Source organism: Ochlerotatus camptorhynchus, unplaced genomic scaffold (assembly GCF_037179485.1).
Source record: "Ochlerotatus camptorhynchus isolate MF236.1 unplaced genomic scaffold, CSIRO-AGI_Acam_v1.1 ptg000274l, whole genome shotgun sequence".
Classification (NCBI taxonomy): Eukaryota; Metazoa; Arthropoda; class Insecta; order Diptera; family Culicidae; genus Ochlerotatus; species Ochlerotatus camptorhynchus.
The window spans coordinates 3,083,579-3,108,839 of NW_027040763.1; the positions used below are offsets into that span (position 1 = coordinate 3,083,579).

Genomic DNA, 25,261 nt, shown 5'->3' on the forward strand with positions numbered 1-25,261 from the left:
GAGGGCGGAAAAATTGTAGCAGAGTTGGAATAAATTTGAATTAAGAAACTAGTGTAGATAGGCAAGAAACATAATGTAGGTGCAAGATTGTGCGCTTCGAGCGATTTCATTCAAGAGTTGAGCTAGTTTATGGATCAAAAGAGGAACGATTAGTCGATTACAGTGTTGTAGCCGTCAGCTTAAATAGTGATTAGGGGCAATCATTTAGCATTCAATGCAGTTATTGGAGGTTTGCTCAGTATGTGCAAGACAACTATGCTTGGAACTAAATTCATCGATTTAAAAGCTGATATTCATTTTAAAATGACAGATATTACAGGGTGACTAATGAACCGGGAAAACGGCAAAGGCCGGAGATTTGAAATCACCGGAAAAATCCCGTAAATTTCAATGAAAAATGAAAAAAAAAAACATTCTGGACCTTGCAAATTTTTCGAGATCCTTGGATTGGACTAGATTAACTTTTAAGAGAATTTTGAGACATCAGAATAAATTCAAGAAGTAGTTCAAAGAAAATTTCCATTGAATTTTTGGGAAGAGCTCTAAGAGAGTTTTAACTAGAACTCGAAGGTAATCGTGTGCATTCAGAGTAGAATCATGAATTGTTAAGAAGTTCTTTGGGAAATACCATGGTGATTGTGAAGAGGATCTCAGGATCCGCGAAAATTATCAAGGGAATTGAATTTTGAGCGGACGTGGAGTTCTCAGAAGAATTTTAAGAGAATTCATCCCATGGTCGAGCAATTTTGGACATACCAGAGATTATAATAAAATTAGGGTGAGCATAAATAAGACCCTATTTTATCAAAATAAAGGTGCAAGGCAAAGTTCGAGTGGTAATATACATTATTTAAACTGCTCGAATGCTGTGATCCATTCCAAAGGCATCTCGAGAATAATTTATAGACTATTCAAAGGAGAATTTCAAGTGAGTTTTCTGAAGAATTTAGAGGAAAACTTCAAGGTAATTCAGGGGAAAATTTCTATAAAATTCCGTGGTGAACTACATGGGAATTCTAAGGAGAATGTAAGTGAATTTTAATTATAATTATTGAATGAGACTTCAGTGCCTTCGGCAAAATCGTATTTGCCGGAATATGCAGGCATTGATTTCAATCCCGTTTTTCTAATAAACAATTTTATAAATATTTTCACCTTTGCGTTCTTGGGCCCATCAACATAGGGAGGGATCGAAATGTGTAGAAGCTGAGACGAATGACTGTACCAAGAGTCAAATTCCTTGAAAGAACTTGAGATATAACCATTGGCGTAGCTAGAAAATTTATCTGGAGGGGGCCGAAGGGGAGCCTGCTGCACTTTTTTTAATTTTGCAAAACTACGGGTTATTAAAAACTCACTCAAACTGCGTCCAAGGCAACTTATTTTTGGGTACATTTTTTCCTGTGATCAATAATATGACATTGAGGCTTACTATTACTATTACTTACTATTACGAACTATAAATTTGATTATATTTATTCCATAACAACGATTGTGACCTTTGAAAAAGCAATGATCGTTTGTTCATGTTTTTTTTGTAATAAAATCACAGTCCGGATCTTGTAAATGTAAGCATCTCAAACTTAATGAAATTCTCAGGGTTAGGTAATTTCATGAATTTTGTAACTAGATTTTTTATTGAGCAGTCAAATCTCAGACATAGAAACCAAAATTAAATTCTAGTAGTTTGAATTTTATAATTTTATAAAATTCTGGCTGTTTCAAGGTAAAGTGCACACAGAATAAAATTTAATACATTTCGGACGTAGGAAAATGTTCAAGATGCACATTTTTTCGACGTAGGACTACGTCAGTGATTTCTATATGGGGATACACTTTGTGAAAACTGAAAATGGAACATGTAACGAAATTATGAAAGATTTTGAACGTTAATAACTCAGCTGCTCCTGGACCAATTTCAATAATTTTATCACCAATCGATCAGAAATATTTCTACGCATCGATAGCAATGCTGTTGATTTTTAACAAGAAATTATTTAAAAAATGGGAAATGTCAAGAATTGTTAAAAAGCGTCGAAATAACTAACAAATCCACTAATTACGTACATGCATATGCTGCAGATGTACAATCCTTAACATTGTTAATGTTAAAATAAAAATAGTTTTGTGATCCCAAACCCATATGTTTTCAAGATTTTGTAACTAATAAAAAAGGATATTAAAAAAAAAAGAAATTTATACATATTAGGTAGGTATATGCAGAAATTGAAATTTCTGCCCGGAATTTAGCTGCTGGAGTGCAAATTTGTAACAATATAGCTAAAACACCAAGGCACGGGTCTTCTCTATAGAGAATGTACAAATTTATGGCTATATTCATCAAGATTCGATCTGATTCCATTAGCTGGAAAACTTTTGAATACTTCCTGATCAACCTACAACCTACCAAATATCCAGTGAACTTTACTAATATGTTGGACTATATGGAGATCTTTCGAATATTTCCTGATGTCTAGGAAGGATATTTGAAAGCATATCCTGTAACTTATGCAACGTTTCCTGAACATCTACAAAACTTAGGTATTACAAAATATCCTCAACTTCTACGAAGTTCCCTCAATTTATTCCACATTCCATATATTTTTTCCATTTCTTTAAATTCTACAAAGATCTCTGAACATCTTTGCACTTCTGAAAAGACACCTAAGACATCTACAAATATTCTTGAACACCTAGAAAGTTCCTTGAATTTAGCGAAGTTTCCTAAGCCTACAAGAAGTTCATGGAGCTTTTTTGGAGTAAGATCTCTGAAAAACTGCAACGAAGTTCCCTAAACTGAGGTGCAGATCTCTGAAGTTCTTAGAAGTTTATTGAACTATTTTTAGATCTTGTAAAAAAATCCCTGAACTTTTTCCAAATTTCTTACACTTATATGAAGTTTTACACAGCTCCTCAAAATGCTACGAAATTCGAAAATCTTCTACAAAGTTTGCTGTTGAATTTCCACAACTATTTCAAGTCCATGAAACTAAAAAAAAACTGAAATTATTTAGAGGTTCCCGGTCAATAATGAGCTTCCCTAAAATAAAATAATGTTCCTTTAAGTTCTACGAAGCTCCTCAAATTTAAATGAATTCTCTACTTCTACGCAGTTTTCAGAACTTTTCGAAGTTCCTTTTTTCTACGAATTTTTCTGAAGGTCTATGAATTTCCCAGAATATCTACCAAATTTACTTAATTCTACGATCTTCCCTGAACTTCTAATTGAAGTTTTACGAAGTTTCTACAAGTTAAAGAAAAAATCCTGGGCTCATGGCCAATTTGTAGAGCCTGAAGACGTCTTATTGCCATCGATTTGGTGTAATATAATTTCTCAAAAAATCTTCGTTGGTGGTCCAATTTTATTAATCACTGTTAAATAATAGCATTGAACTTAACAAGTATGAAAAAAACCGGTGAGTCAAAAACAAACACCTAAAATTCTGGAGGGGGCCTGGCCCCCCTGGCATCCCCATTAGTTACGCCAATGGAAATAACGCATCGAGATGTGGAGATTTGTCTGTAGCAAATTAAAAAAAATGCGTGAGGTGTCATTGATGCCCTGTCCTTAATTGATATTTAAGAGTCAACATTTCAGAGGGGCGTAATTGCTTTTATAAACAATGGCTTTAGCCGTCGGTTTATCGTGAATAAACGCTAACACATGAAAATTAATGACACAAATATGTAGAGGAATGTTTCCTGGAGGGGTAGGGTTTTATTTGCGAGAAATCAACGTAGTTTATGTAGTATATACCTTATATTGGGCATTCTACATTTACAGTGTACTGTCAGTCACTCACAGACACACTATCATCAGAGTCGATGTTATAATAAGAGTCCCGCCGAGAGTGAAGCCAGAAGTACCAATCGAACTGTCAAGCGGCTTACCAAACAAGCAAAGTAAATAAACATCATTGTTCCCACAGCCAGTGAACTACAAGTATTGCATTCATTACTGACAATATTTTAGTAATTTTAGATGAAAAGCATTTCTTCACTTTATTTAGTACATTGTGGTATTTATAAGTTATACCAAGCACTTGTTTGAACCTTTTTCAGGGTCTATAACTGTTTTTGTCTCCCAGAAGCTCCGTTATCGACATGAAATTTTTCACTTCTAAATGAAAGTCATCCGATGCTAATGTAAAAAAATCTGGTTGCCGTTTACTCTGACGAAAAATAAACCAGAAACAGTGGAGCTGGTTCGCACATTTTCTCTTGACGGGACTCTTATTATAACATCGACTCTGACTATCATAATAAACTAAGAGGAAGAGGAGACAATAGAGGGACTTTTATGATACAATTTTCTGCCAAACGCGAACCAGTGCCTGATTGGTCGGGTGAACGAATAGAAACGTGATAATTTTTACAACAGGGCATCCATTTCCTTGTATTTATTTTGACAGTCGACTGCGTCGCCCATAGTGAAATAACTTTTGCACGCTCGTTTCCGCGAGAGAAGAAGAACACGTCACAAACAAAAAGAAGCCAGTTGTCACCCCTCACCATCCCTCTCCAAAGGGGGAGTTTGGTAAAGAGAGATGATCAACCCGATTCGTACCTCCCTCAAAGTTGTTCTTGCTCGCTTTTTACTTCTCTATATACACTTGTCATCAGGGTTACTTCCACTCACTTGCTATGAAAAAATGTTTGTCCGAATTATGAAAACATTAGATGTTATAGTGATAACACAGACAAACAGACGTAACTGTTTGAAAAACTTGTTCTTGAAAACATAGTATCTCAAAACATATAACCTCAGTAACGACATCTCTCTGGCTTCTCGCGGAAAACAAGCTTGCTCGCTAACTCGTAAACAATATTGCATAAAAGTTCTATAGAATATATAGAAACGTCAAAGTGATCCGATGCCAGCGCTGCGGCGAGTAGTTCGCGGAACTGATTATATTCAAATCGACCGTTAAATGCATGAACGAAGATACACAATGAAGAGTTACGTCTGTTTGTCTGTGGTGATAATAAGTACTTGTAAGCTACAAGAAGGCGTCGTGAAGAATGTGTTTGATACATAAAACCTGTCAATATTGCTTTCAGTGCGTCACAATCAGCGATTGAACGATTCGTGATCGCTCACTCTGAGTGAACGCTCGCGAATCATAAGATCGTTGATTGTGACGCTCTGAAAGCGAAATTGACAGGTTTTATGAGTCAAACACACACTTCACGACCTATTCTTGTAACTTACAAGTTCTAATTATCACTATAAAATCTAATGTTTTCATAATTCGGAAAAACATTTTTTTATAGCAAGTGAGTGGAAGTAACCCTGCTTGTCATAGTGCCGTACTCTAACGGAACTATCAACTCTATGCTTTCATCTACTCCATCTATCGTATAAAAATTACCACTACAGTCTGTTATTTGAAATTAGCATCTTCAACTAAGCATTTCTGAAGTTCCGGGGAAGTTGAAAAAAAAAACTGGCGGGAGAACTTTCCGAGCGAACCCAGGGGAAGTCGAAATCACTTTCCGGTAGGAATCGGGGTTAGGTGGAAGAAACTTCCAATGGAAGATTAAATAAACTCCAGGAAGCTAACAAATGAATATTTTGGTGAACCTATTTGTTCATTGAATAAAAGTATTTCCATGGATGAGATGAGTATCAATGTCTTAAAGACATTTTTATGAATGAATATAATATGATAATTTTTTGAGCAGGCTCAACATTGTTTGATGTATTAAAAAAGATAAAAGTCTCTCACAATAGATTCGTCTGACAGTTCAGCGTGGGATGGCAATAATCATTTTGATTATTAAAAAAAATCGGTATAAATCGGTATAAAATCTCGGATGAAATGCCCATGCCGGGCAAAATGCTCTTTCCTTATATCACAGCTGCTAATTGATATGATGGCGAAAAAATGCTTTCATACGTTGCACTTTAAACGTACTATGTGAATGGGAGCAACAAACTGTTTCATGAAAGTCATTTGAAATTTATGAAATTGAAAAATAATTTTGGCAGAAAACCACGGAGAAAAGATATTTCGTGAAACAGCTGGTATTTCTGAACACTACAAAAATTAACGATTTGATTGATGTAAGTTGTTGTAAACAATAGCTCAACTGGTATGTATTTTCAACATTAGGATATTTTGCCAATTGTTGCACAGCTAACGTACTTCTTGATATTTTGCATTTTTAAGAGATTGAAATCGTGTGTGAAGTAGGATTCGCATCATTTGCTTTGAAATTCTATTATTGCACACTGTGTATCTAATTATTGCACACCCATAAAACATGGCTAAATGCGAGTAACTCACATCCAAATCTCAATTCAAGATGCTCAAAAAATCTCACACTAGCGAATCAATCTTCAAAAAATCATCTTTCATTTCTCGCATCTACTTGCATCGTGCTTCATCTTTTTGCAGGAAATCTTCAAAATCGACAAAATTTTCCTTCTATCTACACTGGAGTCGCTTTTTACGCGGGTGATACGTCCCGCGTGAAAAAAAAAACCGCGTAAATTCCGGAATCCGCGTAAAAAAAAACCGCGTAAATTCCGAAATCCGCGTAAAAAAAAACCACGTAAAATAGACCGTGTAAAAAAACCGCGTAAAAAGCGACTCTAGTGTGTAACGACAAACCGCGTAAATTCTGAAATCCGCGTAAAAAAAAAACCAAAATCCGCGTAAAAAAAAACCACGTAAATTCCGAAATCCGCGTAAATTTCGAAATCCGCGTAAAATAAAACTGTGTAAATTCCAAAATCCACGTAAAAAAAACCGCGTAAAAAAACCGTGTAAAAAAACCGCGTAAAAAGCGACTCCAGTGTACTCAGCGTGCGTGCAGCTAGCCACAGCAAAACACAATCTTTTCTGCATCGTAGATAGAGTCGTCCCCTTCGGCTAAATGCATGTTGGAATTACATTTTTCAGCTAGAATATTCAATGAGTGATTCTGTTAGACGATTAAACGTAAGTTTTCGGTATGTTTACTTACGATATCAGCTATTTTATTGATTTAATTGATGCGGTCAATAAGCAAAGCAAAATATACACAGCAGCTGTTTTATATGAAACGTTGCATACCTTCAGGCGTTATCACCATAGACAATTATCCTGGACCAAGAGTCCAAATGTGATCCAATTATTGACCATTAATAATTTTTCTGAAAATTTTGCAAGGTAGATAGATGCAATTAATCGTTTGATGCCAAAATAATTTTCCTGTAAATATTACTTAATATAGTTAAATTTTGAGCTTGAAAGAGCTTATTTTACAACTGCAGATTATTACCAAAAAATTAAAGAAATCACCTGAAATCATAAAAACCATGTCAAAAATATTTAAAACATGTTTTATCATAATATTCCTAATATTGAGTATCAAAAACACATGTTTCATCATTCAACAATTGATCACTGATTAGAATGTCACCATGATCGGAAAAGTGTATGGTCAGGGGTAAATTCTGTACAATAAACAATGTGAAGTGTGCAACAAATTGGCAAACTACCCTTACTCTAATGGCGTTAAGCTCCAACTCGGATTAAAATTTAGTCTCTTCCCTGTTTGGATGATCTGCAAAATATTTGCTCGACATCAAAGCAGCCGGGCTTTCTTGATCGGGATTTAAGCGGTTGGAGCTTACCATAAAGGGGCATAATGCGCCCCGTGAATTGTAGTGTGGAAAGCATAACCATCGGGCGAAATTGAAATTCAATAAAGGAAGAACATAGATAAAGCCTAAATGTATGCTTCCTAAGCTTGAAACCTGATACGCATGTTGCCCCGTGGTATTCGAAAACAGGGTTTTGTTGACCTTTTAATTTTGCCAATTTAAACAAGAATTTAGCCGTTTTCGTTAAGCATATCACTAGCCTAATACAAAATTTCTAGATAAACATTTCAAAAGGTTCTATCTGCATTGATCGATTCTCTTCATCGGCTTTCTCTTTTGATAACCAGGGCTCTGCAAACAGATTTCGGAATATTTTTGCCACATAGTTTTATTTGTTTATTTGTTTATTTGATCACCATCTTCGACTACGTCGTACAGACTCATTACTTAAAACCTAATTTAATCTAAACGCCTTATTCTAGCACTAAACACATGTTTGGTCAAAATAAAATCAAACTCGCTACAAACATCATTAAAGGAACGCAAACAAGAATTAAAACAATTATTGAATCCAAAGTTCGTTCTGTGAAATGGAATTGCAAGTAACGGGGAATTACGGAATCGTCGAGGAGGAGTATTCCATGGAATCAGTTCCAGAAGTTCTGGACAGTCCACGTTTCCTGTTATGAGGTCAAAGATAAACAGTCGTTGCAATTTGAGACGCCTGGCAGAGAGGGATTCCAAATCAATCAGCTTGCATCGGTCGGGATAACTTGGAAGATTGACTGGATCATTCCAGGGGAGCTGACGCAATGCAAACCTTATAAAACATTTCTGAATCCTTTCAACCGCAAGGATATGCGTAACGTAAAATGGAGACCAAACCGGGGAAGCATATTCTAAAATGCTGCGAACCAGCGAGCAGAATAGCGTCTTGAGACAATAAACATCGGTGAAACCAGAAGCATGACGACGAATAAAACCAAGCACAGTATATGCTTTAGCAGTTACGATGTTTATGTGTTCGTTAAACCTTAGCTTCGAATCGATCGTAATACCTAGATCACAGATTGAAATTGCACGTTCTAGAGAATCCGGCCCCATGTAATATTGATGGTGAATAACGTTGTTGCAGCGAGTGAAGGATATTATTTTGCACTTTTTGCTGTTTACGCGCATGCCGTTGTCACCGCACAAGACTATCACACGATGTATATCTTCTTGCAACGCGACACAGTCAGTGGGAGAAACAATCACACGGAAAAATTTTAGATCATCGGCAAAAAGGTTCTAATCTAGCGTGTAATACGTTGAACACAACAGGGAATGTTTTTGCAGCTGAGTTATTAACGAAAGAGAAAGTCGATGAAGAGCGTTGATCGATGCAGGTAGGACCTTTTGAAATGTTCATCTAGATTTAGATGGTATTGCACTTAAGGTTCAATTTACTTTGATGCTTTTTGGAAAATTTCAAAAGCAGTTTTTTTCGACGCATTATTTCAGATTGCAAAAAGCTCGCACTATTCGATCCTTTTGATATTTTACACAAAATGACGCAAGTTTTTTGCAATCTAAAATAATGCGTCGAAAGAAACTGCTTTTGAATTTAAAAAAAAAAAATGCATCAAAGTAAATTGAACCTTAATATCGATTCACTTTCTGGATTAAACGGAGATCTTCCAATGCTAAATGGGCATTTTACTCCCATCTCCCCTACATTGGAACTCGCATTGAAATAATATGTGTTTTAAATGTTTCTTCTTCTTCGCATTTCCAGCTTAAGTGTTGGAGGCGAACCAGCCTAAGGCTGAAAGCCTCCTAAATAAAGCTAAATAATAATAATAATTTCCAGCTTATTACTTATCGCATATTAGCTTATTGCATGCTCACAACTTAGTGTTTTAGATGCACTTCCACAGTTATTAATTGAGAGCTTTCGATGCATGTACCATTTTATGTGGCGAGTCCAATCATACTTCTATGCCCACGGAAGTCGAGAAATGTTCAAACCCGAAAAATTCCTAGACCGGACCGGGGTTCGAAACCCACCCACCTTCAGCATGATCTTGCTGTTTAGCTGTGCCTTTACCGACTGAACTACGGGAGGCCCACAATGCTTCTTCGCTATACTTTTATATCCTAATTTGTATTCGAGAAACAAATTGCGGGATTCATTGCCCACTTTCAGCTCGTGGATATCGCCTAAATACCCAATAAAGGTAAAGTTTATTTTCCCACACCAAACAGCCGCAACTATCCACCGAACGCCAGCAACTAGTCGGCCGGCAATCATACAAGACCTCCACAATTCCGCATCCTCAGTTCCATTGGCGTGGGTCCAAAGCCGGTTATACACACTGTCAGAAACAGAAGTAGCAAATACCAGCAGCTTAGATTGCTTTCAACTGCTAGGGTTTAGACTAGAGCATATAGAGTTAGCTCCCCCCGGACTGTATTATTCAAATGTCATCTTTTGTACCATACTTGTTACAATTCATTCATACGGATACCGTGTACTCACGACGGCAGCGAACGGAACGAGAAACTTAGATCTCCCGGCCCTCGCAAAGTGCATTGGGAAATGTAGGTATAAGACCTAGTATAACGGGAGGAAAAGCTCGAAAATGGAAATCCGCATTTTGTTCAAGGGGGTCGCTTTGAATGCAACCGGCGTCGTCGTTGTCGTCCTCGTCTGTTCCATGTAGGGTAGAACAGGGGACAAATGCACCCGGGGTGAAACGCCCGATGTGGTTTTTTATAGCTATTCCACTCTTAATTCTCGGGTTTTTTGGGCAGGAATGCTAGTTAGAGTACTAAACCAGCAATGTGGCTTGTCAAATGTATGAATTGAAAACTGGAATGCTATGAAAATTCGCATCGGGCGTTTTGCTCCGGGCTGCATTTCAGGCTCTTTTCCCCTATGTCCAATTTATTGAGCAGCAAAAGATGTGTAATGCGAATGTTCGTACCGAATTGTACTGGCTCTTTGAATGAAAGTCGCCTGAAGGAGACAACGTTGAAATTGACTCTTTTGATGTGAGTTAACCAAATCGGTTTTTTTGAAACGTTGCCACAAGTTTCCAAGCTGAATCTTTTGGGGTAGGAATGGATAGCATGTCATCATTATTATTTGGAAAAGAGATTTTCTTCCCACAAAGATGTGCAGAGTCAGGAAACGTACACTTTTGTTGCTCCGTGAATTGCAGTGCAATTAGAGCAACATCAGAAAACTATGTTCAACTGAATCCTATAGAAGGTTGCATTCCCTTAGAACTCACTGTCGAAAATGTGCAAAGTTTCACCAAAATAGAGCAATAAAATTATCATCCAACTTGCCTACGTTTCTCCAGGAGCAAATTAAGGCTGGTTTTTGCACGGCTGTAAGCTGGGGGAAAAGTTTAAGTGATGTCATAATATTTTCCTCTAACGACCCAATTAAATTACCAACTGTATATGTACACAACTTCTTTCCACAAAACAATAATTATAAAAAGAGAATGCTCAACTTACTGAAATTAAACAGATGCATGATGGTGTGCAGCAGACTGTAGGCGGCCACCAGCATTCCGGTCAGTTTGTGCAGATAGATGTGCTGGTCCAGCGGGAGGAACGCGGTAAAGCCTCGGGTCCGGAGAAACGTGATACACTGTCGCAGCATCAGCACCAGGATGAAGGCACAGTTGAAGTTGAGACATTGTCCTGCAAAAAGGAAACGGGAATGTGTGGTAAGGGTTACGGAGGACATCCCATGAGAGAGTGCTGTTCGGAGCAGAACATAACACGCTAGCAGAGTGTGCGATACGAGATGTGCGCGCAACTGGAGGTGAGAGAAGAACGAGCGATAAGATTAAAGTTGACACATGTTTAAAACATTTATCAACGCCTCTGGAGATACGCTGTTCGGTGCACGGTCACAGAGAATAACTCAGAGAGAGAGAGAGAGAGTTACTTCTACTCAGTTGTATGATACATTTTTAAAAACTACAGGTACTCAGCGCTGATTTCCTGCAGTTTTTATAAATTTCGGCATACCTCTGAGTAGAAGTGCCACTCTCTCTGAGTTATTCTCAGTTGCCGTGTGTGCAGGAATATGCTGTTTATCGATGGAAGAGTTCGTTTTATTGAATTTTTCAATATGTTTTATAATTGGGATAATCGAAGGGATAGGTTGAGTTATACATTCTAGGACTAAATAATTCCATTTGTAGTTGAACATACATACTTAATTCAGATCACAGAAGTCGGTAGTATTTTACTGGGCTTTTGTAGAACAGCAAAACAAGTCGGTAAAATTTTCAAAATACGCATGAGGAATCAATAAAATTGACAAATTTTGGTTTTTTTATAAATAAATGGGGTGAACTGAACAAAGTCAGTGTTCACTCGGCTGTCGACAAAAGCAGGCCACTCTCGATGTGTGCTCAGTGATGCCACATTTTTTCAAAGTTCAATCTGTATTTTCATCGCAAAAAATCTTTTTAATCTGTATCTGGCTGACAAAAATCTGTGAAAAAATCTGTATAATTTCTATATTATGGTCTCAGTGCGAATTTACGTAAATCTCCATTGAGCAAATCCATAGTTCAGAAGGAGTTTGTTCAATGTTTAGAATCATGAAAAATTACTAAAGTTTGCTTTCTAAAGAATTTGCCTATTTTAAAAATCTTGTAATCCTACAATCTTGATTTTTTGTAGTGTTTTGTATCTCTTTTACTGTTTGAAAATACAAAACATTAAGCACCAGTTGTAAGAGACAAATCTTTTTCCGACTGAAAATTTCCTTAATGAAGTAACTATCACAATTCCCTAGAATTTGATTTATTTATGTCTCAGATTACGCAAACCTTTATCTGGACATTGGACATAACACAGAACTTTTGCAGGAAGTTTAGTCGAATTGCATGCAATATTCTTTATTTCTATAATTACGTTTTTAAATATAAAAATATCCAGTTGATTCTTTGACTCACAAACTGTAATCAACCACTTCGGGGGTTTTCTAAAATGGTTTTCTAAAATGGCTTATTTGACAAAATATATTTAATTAACTTCGTATCTGAAGGGGGAATAGAAAGGGAAACTAATATTCCTTCCAACGAGAAATCAGAACATCTGAACATCAGAAGTCCATTCGAAAGATTCCATGTCCATCTGAAGCTAAAACAATAATAATTTACTTAGTAAAAAATACGATTTGAGTTTGATGCTCAGATTGAATTCAAACTGCTCAAAATGAAGAAACGATTATTTATCGGAATTATTATATTAAAAAAAAATTATGCAAAATATACCCTTTATTTGAAAAAATCTGTATATTTTTCAAAAATCTGTAATCTGTATACACAGATTTCTGTATCATAATATTGAAAAAAAATCTGTATGATTACAGATAAATCTGTATATGTGGCATCACTGTGTGTGCTACGCGATCGTCTGTTTTCTCGGCAGCAACCATTGTGTGGTCCTCCTCATTGTTCTTCATCAGCAGTTCTTTCGGTCGATGCGTCGTCGACTTTGGAAATCAACCGTTTCGTGATGAGTGTGTGAGTGCTGACCACGTTTTGCGTCCATTGCTGCAATGGATGCGCTCTGACCCTCTTTGGCGTACAACAATTTGCCATACAATGAAACTACTAGAAGCGGCTCCAGTTCTGATGGAGGAGGCTTTTTGGATAGCGGAAGATACAGTGTTTATTGTGTTGTACCTTTTGACTATAGTTTTAAGATGTATTGTATAGTGACCAAGAATCCTCGGCTCTGTAAATTTAATTCGGTTGAGCCTTATCAAATAAATTAATAAACAAAAAAAAACTGAACAAAGTCTGTAAAAGTTCAGAATAAATTTACGACATTATTGGATTTTCCACTGATTCTTTTAACTTGTACCGAACAGTTCCGTAGTTCAAAATTTTCGAAACAGTAGAGGCCTGGATTAGTGTGTATATTTTTTCATGTTGAAAATTCCAAAAGAAATTTATTGTTATTTCGGAGCAAACATGTTTTTAATCTTTACAAGAACTTCAAATCTCTGAAACATTATTGTGTTACTGAAGGAGATTATAACTCACCCTCTTGCCTCTGCTGATAGCTGCCTAAGCCCATGGATTTAATGAAAAAGGAATGAATTTCGTGGAAAAGAATGAAACTCTTTGAATTAGCCCCTTTGGCTTGACCTTTGTCCCTTTGTCACTACGGTGCTGGATGTTCAAATCATTTTTCAAATGATAGCGAATACCATTTTAGTTGCTTGATATTGTCAGTTATAAGAACTGAACTTGGGTTTGTCATCAATAATCACGCTACGGTAGTTGATTTCCAGCACTCGTTCAATTTTTAGAAAGATGTACTGACAGACACGGTTCAGTGAAACTCTTCACATGTCATTGATACATACATTTATTTGTACAACATCACATTTAAGATAAGACATAATCAACAATAGTACGACACAATACTCGGTTTGCGGCTGCCGCTCTCCATCCTCGGTCATGCCCAATGCTCGCTAGATCACGCTCTACCTGGTCCGCCCATCGTGCTCTCTGCGCTCCACGCCTTCTTGTGCCAACCGGATCAGTAGCGAACACCAACTTTGCAGGGTTGTTGTCCGGCATTCTTGCAACATGCCCTGCCCACCGCATCCTTCCGGCTTTGGCCACCTTCTGGATGCTGGGTTCGCCGTAGAGTGCAGCGAGCTCGTGGTTCATTCTTCACCGCCACTCACCGTTCTCCTGCACACCGCCAAAGATCGTCCTTAGCACACGTCGCTCGAAAACTCCGAGTGCTTGCAGGTCCTCCTCGAGCATAGTCCATGTCTCGTGTCCATAGAGGACCACCGGTCTTATTAGCGTTCTGTACATGGTACATTTGGTGCGGGGGTGAATCTTTTTTGACCGTAGTTTCTTCTGGAGCCCGTAGTAGGCACGACTTCCACTGATGATGCGCCTTCGTATTTCACGACTCACATTGTTGTCAGCCGTCATTAAGGATCCAAGGTAAACGAATTCCTCCACTACCTCGAAAGTATCCCCGTCTATCGTGACATTACTTCCTAGACGAATCCTGTCATGTTCGGTTCCGCCTACTAGCATGTACTTTGTTTTTGCCGCACTCACCACCAGTCCGATCTTTGCTGCTTCGTGTTTCAGGCGGGTGTATAGTTCTACCACCGTTCCAAATGTTCTTGCGATAATGTCCATGTCGTCACACAAATTGACCGGATTTCGTGAAAATCGTACCCCGGCTGTTGAACCCGGCTCGTCGCATTACACCTTCTAGAGCAATGTTGAAGAGTAGGCATGAGAGTCCGTCACCTTGTCGCAGTCCCCGGCGAGATTCGAATGAACTGGATAGTTCACCCGAAACCCTTACGCAGTTTTGCACACCGTCCATCGTTGCTTTGATTAGTCTGATCAGCTACCCAGGAAAGCCGTTCTCGTCCATGATTTTCCATAGCTCTGTGCGGTCGATACTGTCGTATGCCGCCTTAAAGTCGATGAACAAATGATGCGTTGGGACCTGGTATTCACGGCATTTCTGGAGGATTTGCCGTACGGCCGTCAATGAAGTCGGCTTGATAACTTCCCACGAACTCGGTCATTTTAGGTGATAGACGACGGAAGATGATCTGGGATAGCACTTTGTAGGCGGCATTCAAAATGGTGATCGCTCTGAAGTTCTCACATTCCAAATGGTCGCCTTTCTTGTGAATGGGGCAGATTACCCCCTCCTTCCACTCCTCCGGTAGCTGTTCTGTTTCCCAGATCCTGACTATCATCCGGTGCAGGCAGGTGGCCAACTTTTCTGGGCCCATCTTGATGAGTTCGGCTGCGATACCATCCTTACCAGCTGCTTTGTTGTTTTTGAGCTGCTGAATGGCATCCTTAACTTTCCTCAGCGTGGGAGTTGGGTCAGTTCTGTCCTCTGTTGCACTGACGTAGTTGTTTCCTCCATTGCGCTGCTCTCCCGTGCCTACGTTCTCCTCGCCATTCAGGTGCGCATCGAAGTGCTGCTTCCGTCAAGAGGCTCCCGTCCTTATCCTTGCACATTTCGGCTCGCGGCACGAAGCCGTTGCGGGATGCGTTGAGCTTCTGGTAGAACTTCCGTGTTTCTTGGAACGGCACAGCATTTCCATTTCCTCGCACTCCGCTTCTTCCAGGGGCGTTTTTTCTCCCGAAAGATGCGGGTCTGCTGTTTCCGCTTCTGTTTATACCGTTCCACGTTCTGTCGGGTTCCATGCTGCAGCATTACCACCCGCGCTGCGTTCTTCTCCTCCAAAATCGCTCTGCACTCCTCGTCGAACCATTCATTCCGTCGACTTCTTTCCACGTACCCGATGGTGCTCTCGGCTGCGTCGGTGATGGCTGCTTTTACTGTACTCCAGCAGTCCTCTAGAGGGGGCACATCGAGCTCGCCCTCCTCGGGCAACGCTGCCTCGAGATTCTGCGCGTATGCTAAGGCGACACCCGGTTGCTTCAGTCGCTCTAGGTTGTACCGTGGCGGGCGTCGGTACCGTACATTGTTGATGACGGAAAGTTTTGGGCGCAGTTTGACCATCACCAGGCAGTGGTCACAGTCGATGTTAGCGCCACGATAGGTCCTGACGTCGATAATGTCGGAGAAGTGCCGTCCATCAATCAGAACGTGGTCGATTTGCGATTCCGTCTGCTGTGGTGATCTCCAGGTGTAACGATAGGGGAGGTGGTGTTGGAAGAAGGTGCTACGTATGGCCATGTTCTTGGAGGCGGCGAAATCGATGAGTCGTAGACCGTTCCCGTTCGTCAGCTGGTGGGCGCTACTTTCCAATCGTCGGTCTGAATTCCTCCTCCTGGCCTACCTGAGCGTTTAGGTCTCCTATGATGACCCGCACACAGCCGCAGTCAGTTTATGAGCAAAAGAAGGACGCACATTTTTTGCCTGTAGACTTGGAGACATACTTCAAGTCTCCGCGTACATCGTATGGGTTAGGCAAAAGATGTGCGTCTAACTTTAAAAACTGTCGCATTAATGGCCTTTCGCTCATTTTCAACTTCTATTCAATTTTCATACTGCCGTACTCTAACGGAACTATCCACCTACTCTCTTCTAAAGATCATTCTCTAGCTAATAAATTTATCACACTAAAGCTTCATGTTAGCATTTCCAACCAACTCCACAAATAGCTCTCTAACCACACACTTAGATTTTTTGCCGAGATGGGCACCACCGAACAGCTCGGCTATCTATTTTGCTATCTATTTTGAGATCGCGGCTAACAATCATAAATTTTGCTGAGATCTCAGTAACAATAAATGCCAAGCCTGCTCGGTGGTGCCAATCTCGGCAAAAAAATCTAAGTGTGCGCAGACGCAACAAGAGAGAGAGAGAGAGATACGAGAGGATGATTAGCCCGGCATAATCCATAACCAAAATAAAATTTCATAATTTTTTAAAGTCAAAGTTCAATCTCCAAGATGGTAATATTTTTCTGAGCCTCATAGTTTGAATATATTTTTTTTTTGAAATCCGAGATCTCGAAAGTGTTTCAAAATCCCAGGTTGTGAGTTACATAATCATGACTTTTTTTTGGCCTAACGGATGAGCACCATTGGATGAGTTTTTTGAAAGTTTAGAAATTGTTTTAGAATTTATGATCATGAATGAAAATTTTGAATCCAGGTTAAATACCATCTCGCTCTAAGATTGTATTCCTTGATTATAGGCAAGGAACAGCCCTGGCCAGATTGGAGGGTTATAACGAGGTATAATATCATCTTGATGACATGTGTCTGCAGTCTGATCGAGGTATTAGAAAAATCGTTAAGATTGTGGAATTTTCGAGATCCTGTACATGAAAAAAGCAAATTCGATGAAATTCTCATAATTCTTCAACTCACATTTTTGTTTTACATCCAGAATTTTGAAAAATTGACTAAATCCATGATATGAATGTAAATTAAGATTTTGGACTTTGGAAAATATTCCAGAATTTGGCAAAATGAAATTTTTTCCGGACCTCAGCCGTAGTGCATTTTCAAAGTTCCAAGATTTGAAAAATCAAATCAAGATTCTGGAAGTTTGTAAATAAATTATGGTCTCGGACTTAGTTTTTCAGGGAGTGGATTTTAAAGAAAAGCATTACTTTGGAACTTTAAAGATTTTTTTATGGATTAGAAGGTTTGTTTTTTTTATATTGTGAAAAAATTGAAATCGTTTCGTGATTTCAGGCTTACATTTTCTGGAATTTGAATTTCCAAATTTAGAAGAGCTCCCAAGATTCAGGGTCTAACAGAAATAGTAATGATTTTTTCGGACTTTGAATGATTTTCAAGATCCCCGGTTTAGTTAAAAAAAATCAAGATTTTTGATTTTAAGAAATGTTCAGTTCCCTAGGACATAAACAAATTTGAACGATTCAAGATTCAAGATTTCAATCCTAAATATAATGTTCAAGGTGTCTGTACACATAAAACACACTACGATCACCACGGCCGAAAATACTAAGATCTGAAATTGATCCAAAAGGAAGCCCAGTCGAAGCGGATCACCACGCCGCAACCGGCCGAATCGGGCCAGATAGTATGGATTGGCTGAAGTCCATCCTCCGGAATGCTTAGGATCAGGAGTGGTCACCAGCGCCGTTCCTTCGAAAGATCTTGGGAGAAATCACCAAGTGGCAGGATACCCCCATCTGATAGGATCAACTGGTCCTATCCCGTCTTCGCTCTGGGAACATTCGGGTGACGCACAACATGGGGAGCGTGGCTTCAATCACTTCTACACTGCTGCCCTTGTTCACGAAGGCCAAGTCTAGTAGTATTCCGTTCGGGTTGATGCATATATTATGTCACGCTCTAGGGTGGGAGGGGGTGGTCTAAGATTTTGTGACAAACAATGCATTAGGTATAGGAGAAACGTCACGGTAGGGGGGGGGGTACATTTCTCCTCGATTTGGCTTGACATAATTAATGCATGGGCCCTTGTTTTTACGGATGTCATATATTTGTTGAGGTCCGCTGGTAGCTAAACATTCCGGTTGATTACCAAGCATCCAACAGACATGCACCGTTATCACTGCGGAGACTCAGCGGTCTGGGCTGGTTTACCCTCCATAGTTAAGGCCAAAATACACGGTTCAAGTTAGCAAATTCAACTCACCCCTGATTTCGTGGTTGTTGTTGAAGTGACATGAAAGTGAATTAGTAAAGGTTGTCATCGACCAGCTTTTTCGATGGAAGTAAACTGTCTTGAATTTCTTTTCATTTTCTTCGAGCACTTAGCTGTCCGGTAACTAAGTACAGTCAAGACCGGCATTAACGAATACACGTACCATATGGGATTATAACTAATTGGGGACAAACCCTTATTGTAGGGTAATTTGAAGAAATAACTTCCTGGTGTCTTCTAAAAAGTTATTAACAAGATAATGGCCACGTTTTGGGTAAACTTTGTATCTGGAAAGTACCAAGTCCGGTCCTCTTGAAAATCCGGAACATCCGTAAAAGTGGCCAATTCATGAAACTGATACTAGAGCACCGCGGTTTTTTCGAAACCACTCATAGACGTCTTATTGGAATTAATTTGGAACTTTCACCAGAATATGACCTTTGGTACCACGCTATGGTCCTCCGGAAGATCCGGAACATCCGTAAAAGTGGCCAATTCATGAAACTGATCCTAGTACTTCGCGTTTTTTTTTCCAAAACCACTCATAAACGTCTTTTCAGAATGAATTTGAAGTTGTGACTGGAATCTGAACCCTGGGGACCACGTAATGGTGCTCCGGAAGATCCGGAACATCCGTAAAAGCGGTCAATTAATGAAACTAATCCTAGAGCTCCGCGGTTTTTTCGAAATCACTCATAGATTATTAGAATGAATTCGGCGTTGTGATCGGAATATGGACCCTAGGTACTACGTAATGATCCTTCGGAAGATCCGAAACAGTCGTAAAATTGGTCAATTCACGAAATTGATCCTAATGCTCCGTAAACTCATAAACGTCTTCTCAGAATGAAGTTGTGACTGGAATCTGAACCCTGGAGACCACGTAACGGTCCACCGGAAGATCCGGAACACCCGAAACTGAAACTGACCCTAGTGCTTCGTGTTTTTTTTCGAAACCACTCATAGACATCTTATCAGAATAAAATCGGAGCTGTGGCCGCAATATGGATCCTGGGGACCACTAACTCAATAAAATAAGTCCTAACGAAGTGTAAAACAAATTCTTGCCGCTTTTCATGTAATGTTGTTCAATTTGTTTTGAATATTTTTCTATACATAATTGATTGAATTCCCATTTTCTCTCAATTTAAATTCCATTTTCTTTGTCAGTTTCTTGATTTCAATTTTCTGTTTGTTAAAATGTCTTCTTTTTGATACCGTTTACAATAAATGTCCGACAAATCTTGTTCTCCCTTTTGATTTGGAGTGATTATTTCCATGTCGCTTTTCACGAGACAGCTCGAAAGGACCGGCACCCAGGGGTTCGTTCCTGTTTGATTGTTAGGGTAGGTACCTACCTACCTACTGTGCCACCGGCTGCTGTTTGCGTGTGACTTGCACTTCTGAACAACACTTACCACAAGCTCGCGCCAGTATGACAAATCCATTGCTCTTGCGGTACTGGATCGCACGCGATATGAACAGGCCCACGTTGATCAGGATGAAGACCGACAGAAACGAAAGGTAGACGTAATTGTTCTTAATGTACGGCGCCGTCAGCTGGTGGGGTAGCGGTTTCTTCTTGTGCTTTTTCCTAGTGCTGTCCTCCTGGGGCAGTGGGACGAGCCACCGATCGATGCTGGGAAATAAGTAATTTTACGGTTATTTTTTTTTCTTACGTTTTGGGATTCTGGAAAGGGAATCTCACCTTATGCTCAAATTCTCCAGCAGTCCCCCGTGCTTTTCCAGCTGATTTTTGAGCGCCTCATAGGTGATGGCCCCTCGGTTGAACTTGTCGGCGTCTTCGAACATTGCCATCGTTAGGTCCTCGATCTGGCGGCGGAGAAGCGGAACCATGGTCATCGATCATTTCAACACGCCGCCGTGTCGTGTCCAGGGGGTTTTTGGAATTCGTCGCGACGCAGGTTGTGTTGATGAGTTGTTGTTAGCAGAGAAGAGAAATCAAAAGAAGAAATCAATAATTAACAATTAAGGCTTGTTGGATGGTTGGTTGGTGTGACGAGACGCAGCGAGTAGACAGCAGACTTTTGAAAACTTGCCAACAATCTTAAATATGTATTGCATATACACATCGCGAGGAGCAGATGACAGGTTCGGAAGCCAAGCGAGCATTGCCCGGCTCGGCCCACTGGCTGCAGATTGCTGGCTGCTGCTGGTGCTAATTAGAGAGGAGCGGAATCTGGCCGTGCTAATTAATCATGAGAGTGTCTGTCAACTGAGCCATTTGAAATTGAACATCCTTCGGAGCGAGTTGGCTTAAGTATAGTGGCCGTTGCCGTTGGTCATCTAATGGAATTATTTGTAGCAATCGGTTTAATTACGTATACAGGGAGCGTCCAAGTAGAAGATGACAAGATTTATAATTTATTCCGGTCTTAATTTATGATACAAATTATACTCCGGATGATGAGAGGCCATACGTTGCGATATGTTTATGTTTCCGGGCGGGAAGTTCTGGTTTTTTTTGTTGCTGAATGTTGACAGGCTGCCGAGTGACCGCCGTTGCTGATTTATGACCGGAAGAGCGAGATGAGCTGGACGTTTGACAAGCGTGTGGAAGTAGTAATTCCAGCAATGCGCATAATTGAATCAGAGCACTTTGGATTGAAAGTGCTTGTTATTGAGAAAATCACCGAGAGTGGTGACCGTTGAAGATAAGACAAGAATGTATCGAGTTGTAGGTTTTTTTTTTTTTTTTTTTTTCCTTGATTGGTTTTTCGTCGATCTTGTTTTCCGTGCTGAGCACCAATGCTACCGACGCCAGGGAGGCAGCTCCCACACCTGGACCCTATCTATCGATCCATCAACTCATGAACCGGGGACCAACGGCTTTACTTCCCTTCCGAAGGAAGGCGTGTGATCAGAGATGTTATGCCTCAGAACATCCCGGCGGCGCCGACTGGGATTGAACCCAGGCCTGCTGGGGTGAAAGGTAATCACGCTTACCACTACACCACCGGCGCCGTTAGAGTTGTAGGTTGTGGTTCGTAAAGTTCATAAAGTTGTATTTTAATAATATGAACCGATGATTGATGCACGACGGGAAGGGGTTTGTGCACAATTTTTTTGGTGATGGAAAATTAGGCACGATGACAAAAGGGTGAACACCATTAGGCCGAATTCTAACAATAGTCCGAATGCGATTGAGCCAAAATGGTCACTAGGTCAAATGAATATTGTATAAGTACTTATTTTTCAAGTTGGTAAAAAACCTGAATTTATCCGCCTATGGTGAGATCTGACCCTTCCTACTTGTTTTAGAGTTCTCATGAAATTTGAATATAACGTGTGTTGGCTCTAGTTTGAAACTGAATACTCCCTTGGGCGTACCTGGATCATGATTGGATTTGGTCAATATGGCCCTAGACACTCGGTCCAATAATCTTTGTCCATCTACAAAGGTCCCGTAGCTTTATTGAAACTTTTCTCAACTTCTACGAAGTTCCATCAAGTTCTTCCAAGTTCTATAATTGTTTTGTTCAAAGTTCTTTAAATTCAACCAAGATCTCAGAACATCCATGACCTTCTCCAAGCCTCAGGAAATACTTTGAACCTTATCTACGAATTTTCCTAAACATCTGTGCAGAACAAAGATCCCACATCATCTAGTATGTACCCAAATTAAATCGTGAAGTTTCAAGAAGTATACTGAACCTCTCCAATACACCCTGAGCTTATTCAAAATTAAATCTGTCTTTTGAACTGCTATCTAGTGAGATTTTTTTTATGGTTTGACAAATTATGTATCTTGACGAAATAGATTTATTGAAAAATATGGAATACGCCATTTTATAAAACTAGGTGAGACTCGGAATGGCCGATTTTCAGCACAATCTTGGTTCATTGCCCCTAGCGAATAATTATGCAAAGTTTCATGGATTTCTGAGAGGTAAAATCTGAAATTCGTTAATTTTTTTTCGCTTTTTGGAATGGATTTCCTACTTTACCAGAAGAGTAGCACCATGGAGAACTATATTGGAATATATTAAAACTTGTCGAAGGTCTGTAGGGATCCACGAAGCACAGTATGCAAACTACTGCCCAAGAATAATTTTGGGATTCTCTTTGTCATTTCCTTCAAATTTCTCCTTTGTTTTTATGGGAATTATTTGCAGAATACTCTTGAAACTCACTCAAATATTATGTTGAAATTTTGACTAATTCTCAAATATCCATTCTAGTTTGTCTCCATAATTATGAAATTTCTATAAACCTCCCTTGGAATATTCTTTCAGAATTACTATCTTTGAGCACTCTTAAGAAATTCTGTTGAAATTGACTCTCGAGCTGTGTTTGAAGTTTGCTCTGAGTTTACCAGGAACATTCCTCATAATTCTTCTAAAAAGTTTATTAAACTTCTAACCAGTCTCTCCTTAATTTCTGTGGTATTTTATTTGAGGATTCCCTTGAAAATTACCCAAGAAATTTTTGGAATTATCTGCTCAAACTATCCTCCCTTGAAGCTATCCGCAGAATCTCCATTGGATTTCTACTTAGAATATCTTTGAGATTTTTCCCAGAACTCCCTTTGAATTCTTTCAAAATAGCCCTATAGAGTATTTCCAGTTAAGCTGAAAAAAAAAATTAGGCCACTTTTGGCCCAGTCTTTTCAGATTTGAATGAAAGATGGCATTTTCCATTGAAAAAATTGTAATTTTTTCCAGATGATTTTTTTTTTACAAGGGCGTATGTAAAAATTGGGTTTTTTTTCTCGGATAGACCATATTACATCTTCTCATTTTGATAACATACGCTAAATGATTGCTAACTAAATGCTCTACAGTTCTTCGCAGATTTCTCTAGGAATGCTCCCAGAGCTTATTTCATTGCATGCGCATTAGCATTGATGACCAGATTCAACCAAATATGTACAAAAACTAAATTAATGATACTTGGGATTGGAAATCCATTCTCAGTGTAAATTCTGGTTAATCAGTATTTTCAGGATCAATATTGGAACCGGCCACGTCCTTATGGTTATCTGTAAAGAAAATGCTTGTTAGTATTACAAAGGTTGCTACTAGAAACCAATAACTCATCTGCATCTTCACACTTTTCTTGAGAATGGAAGTGTGGAAAAAATTGCGAATCGGAATTCATCATGGTAAGTGATCCCAAGTAACATTTAAAGTTTTATTGAGGTTTTATAGCATTCTACAAGTCTAAATCGTGGTCTACAGAACCCTCATAAAACCCAAAATGTTACTTGGGATGTAATCGTTTGTTTGCATTGCGAATATAACAGATCTATAATACGAAAGAGCTTGGGATAGAACCCAATATTCTATTCAGTTAGCAAAAACGGTTGCCATTGGGCCACCGAGGCCCTTATTGTATATATGTAAAACAATTGAATCGGAGTTTCCATTTGAGCTGTTGTTATTATCGTTCAATCCCAGCAGTGACTTCAACAATGACGGCATTGACAACTACTAGCAGGAAATTCCGGTTGACTGACTTCCAGTGTTCGGAAAATCATTCTCAAATTTCATTCATTGAGCCTTCCTGCGAGAATAAACTCGCGTGCGAATGCGGCATACAAAATTCACGCTTGAGATTCTCATGCATATTCACGCACTCACACTCACAACGCCGAAAAATCATTCCAGCTTTAAACTTATAAAAACCACTCAAATGTCAATTGATATCATGCCTATGCATGTTGTGTTAGTTTTCCAACCCCTGATGCACAAACAATAGTGATAACAATGAATAGCGCCAACATATAAAGCAATGAATTTTTGAACCTGAAAACTCATCGGCGAATTTTGCGACGTTGAATTTTGCAAGGCAAAACTCATAGGCGCATAAACTCATGCATGAGATTTGAGTTTTTCCGAACATTGCTGACTTCTATGAAAGGATTCGATCATGATTTCCTACCAGTGTACTTTTTTACGTACCATTTCTGACTGAATTGTGATTGGTGTATACTAGAAAAGAAAGCGCTGCAATACTTTATTTTAATTTTATTTGAACTCGAACTTAAGATTTGAACTCGTGACCTTTAATGTGAGAGAAATATATGCTAACCACTACGCCGGGCCCATCCCGTGATGTAGTACCACTATTTTCTCCTCAATAAGCAAAAGTTGTCGCCACTAGGCCACCAAACCCTTCATATCACAACACACCACTTATAGTAGAGTTGTTGTAATTACTATCACACTTAGAAATAACTAATTTTACACGTGACGGAATCCGTCTTTGACATAAAAGATGAGATGTAAACAAACATGTCATGTAATATTGAGTGCTCCGAGACTGAAAAGTTCGTTACTCGACGAAAAGTACGTTATATTTCGCGTCTGTCATGACTCGGCCGTTTAGCGGTCGTCATTGAAAAGCAATGCAACTATGTTCTGTCAATCTAATTGACTTTTATTGGTTCTGTTGTCTTGTGAATTTTAGCTAAACGGCCTCTTTTCTGATTTTTATCTCTCAATCTATGAAATATACACGAAAACTATGTTGGAACGAAACTTCTAGAACAATATGAGGAAC

At 39.2% G+C, this 25,261-nt stretch overlaps 1 protein-coding gene across 1 annotated transcript in view; it reads right to left on the minus strand.

Moving 5' to 3' along the window:
• Nox (NADPH oxidase) overlaps positions 1–25,261 on the minus strand; it is a 242,636-nt gene that overhangs the window by 3,044 nt on the left and 214,331 nt on the right. The window contains exons 9-11 of the mRNA XM_065227471.1: positions 20,445–20,569; positions 20,155–20,375; positions 11,105–11,293 (exon numbers count right to left, since the gene is read on the minus strand). Coding sequence (XP_065083543.1) covers positions 11,105–11,293; positions 20,155–20,375; positions 20,445–20,569 — 535 coding nt within the window. The remainder of the gene's footprint in view (positions 1–11,104; positions 11,294–20,154; positions 20,376–20,444; positions 20,570–25,261) is intronic.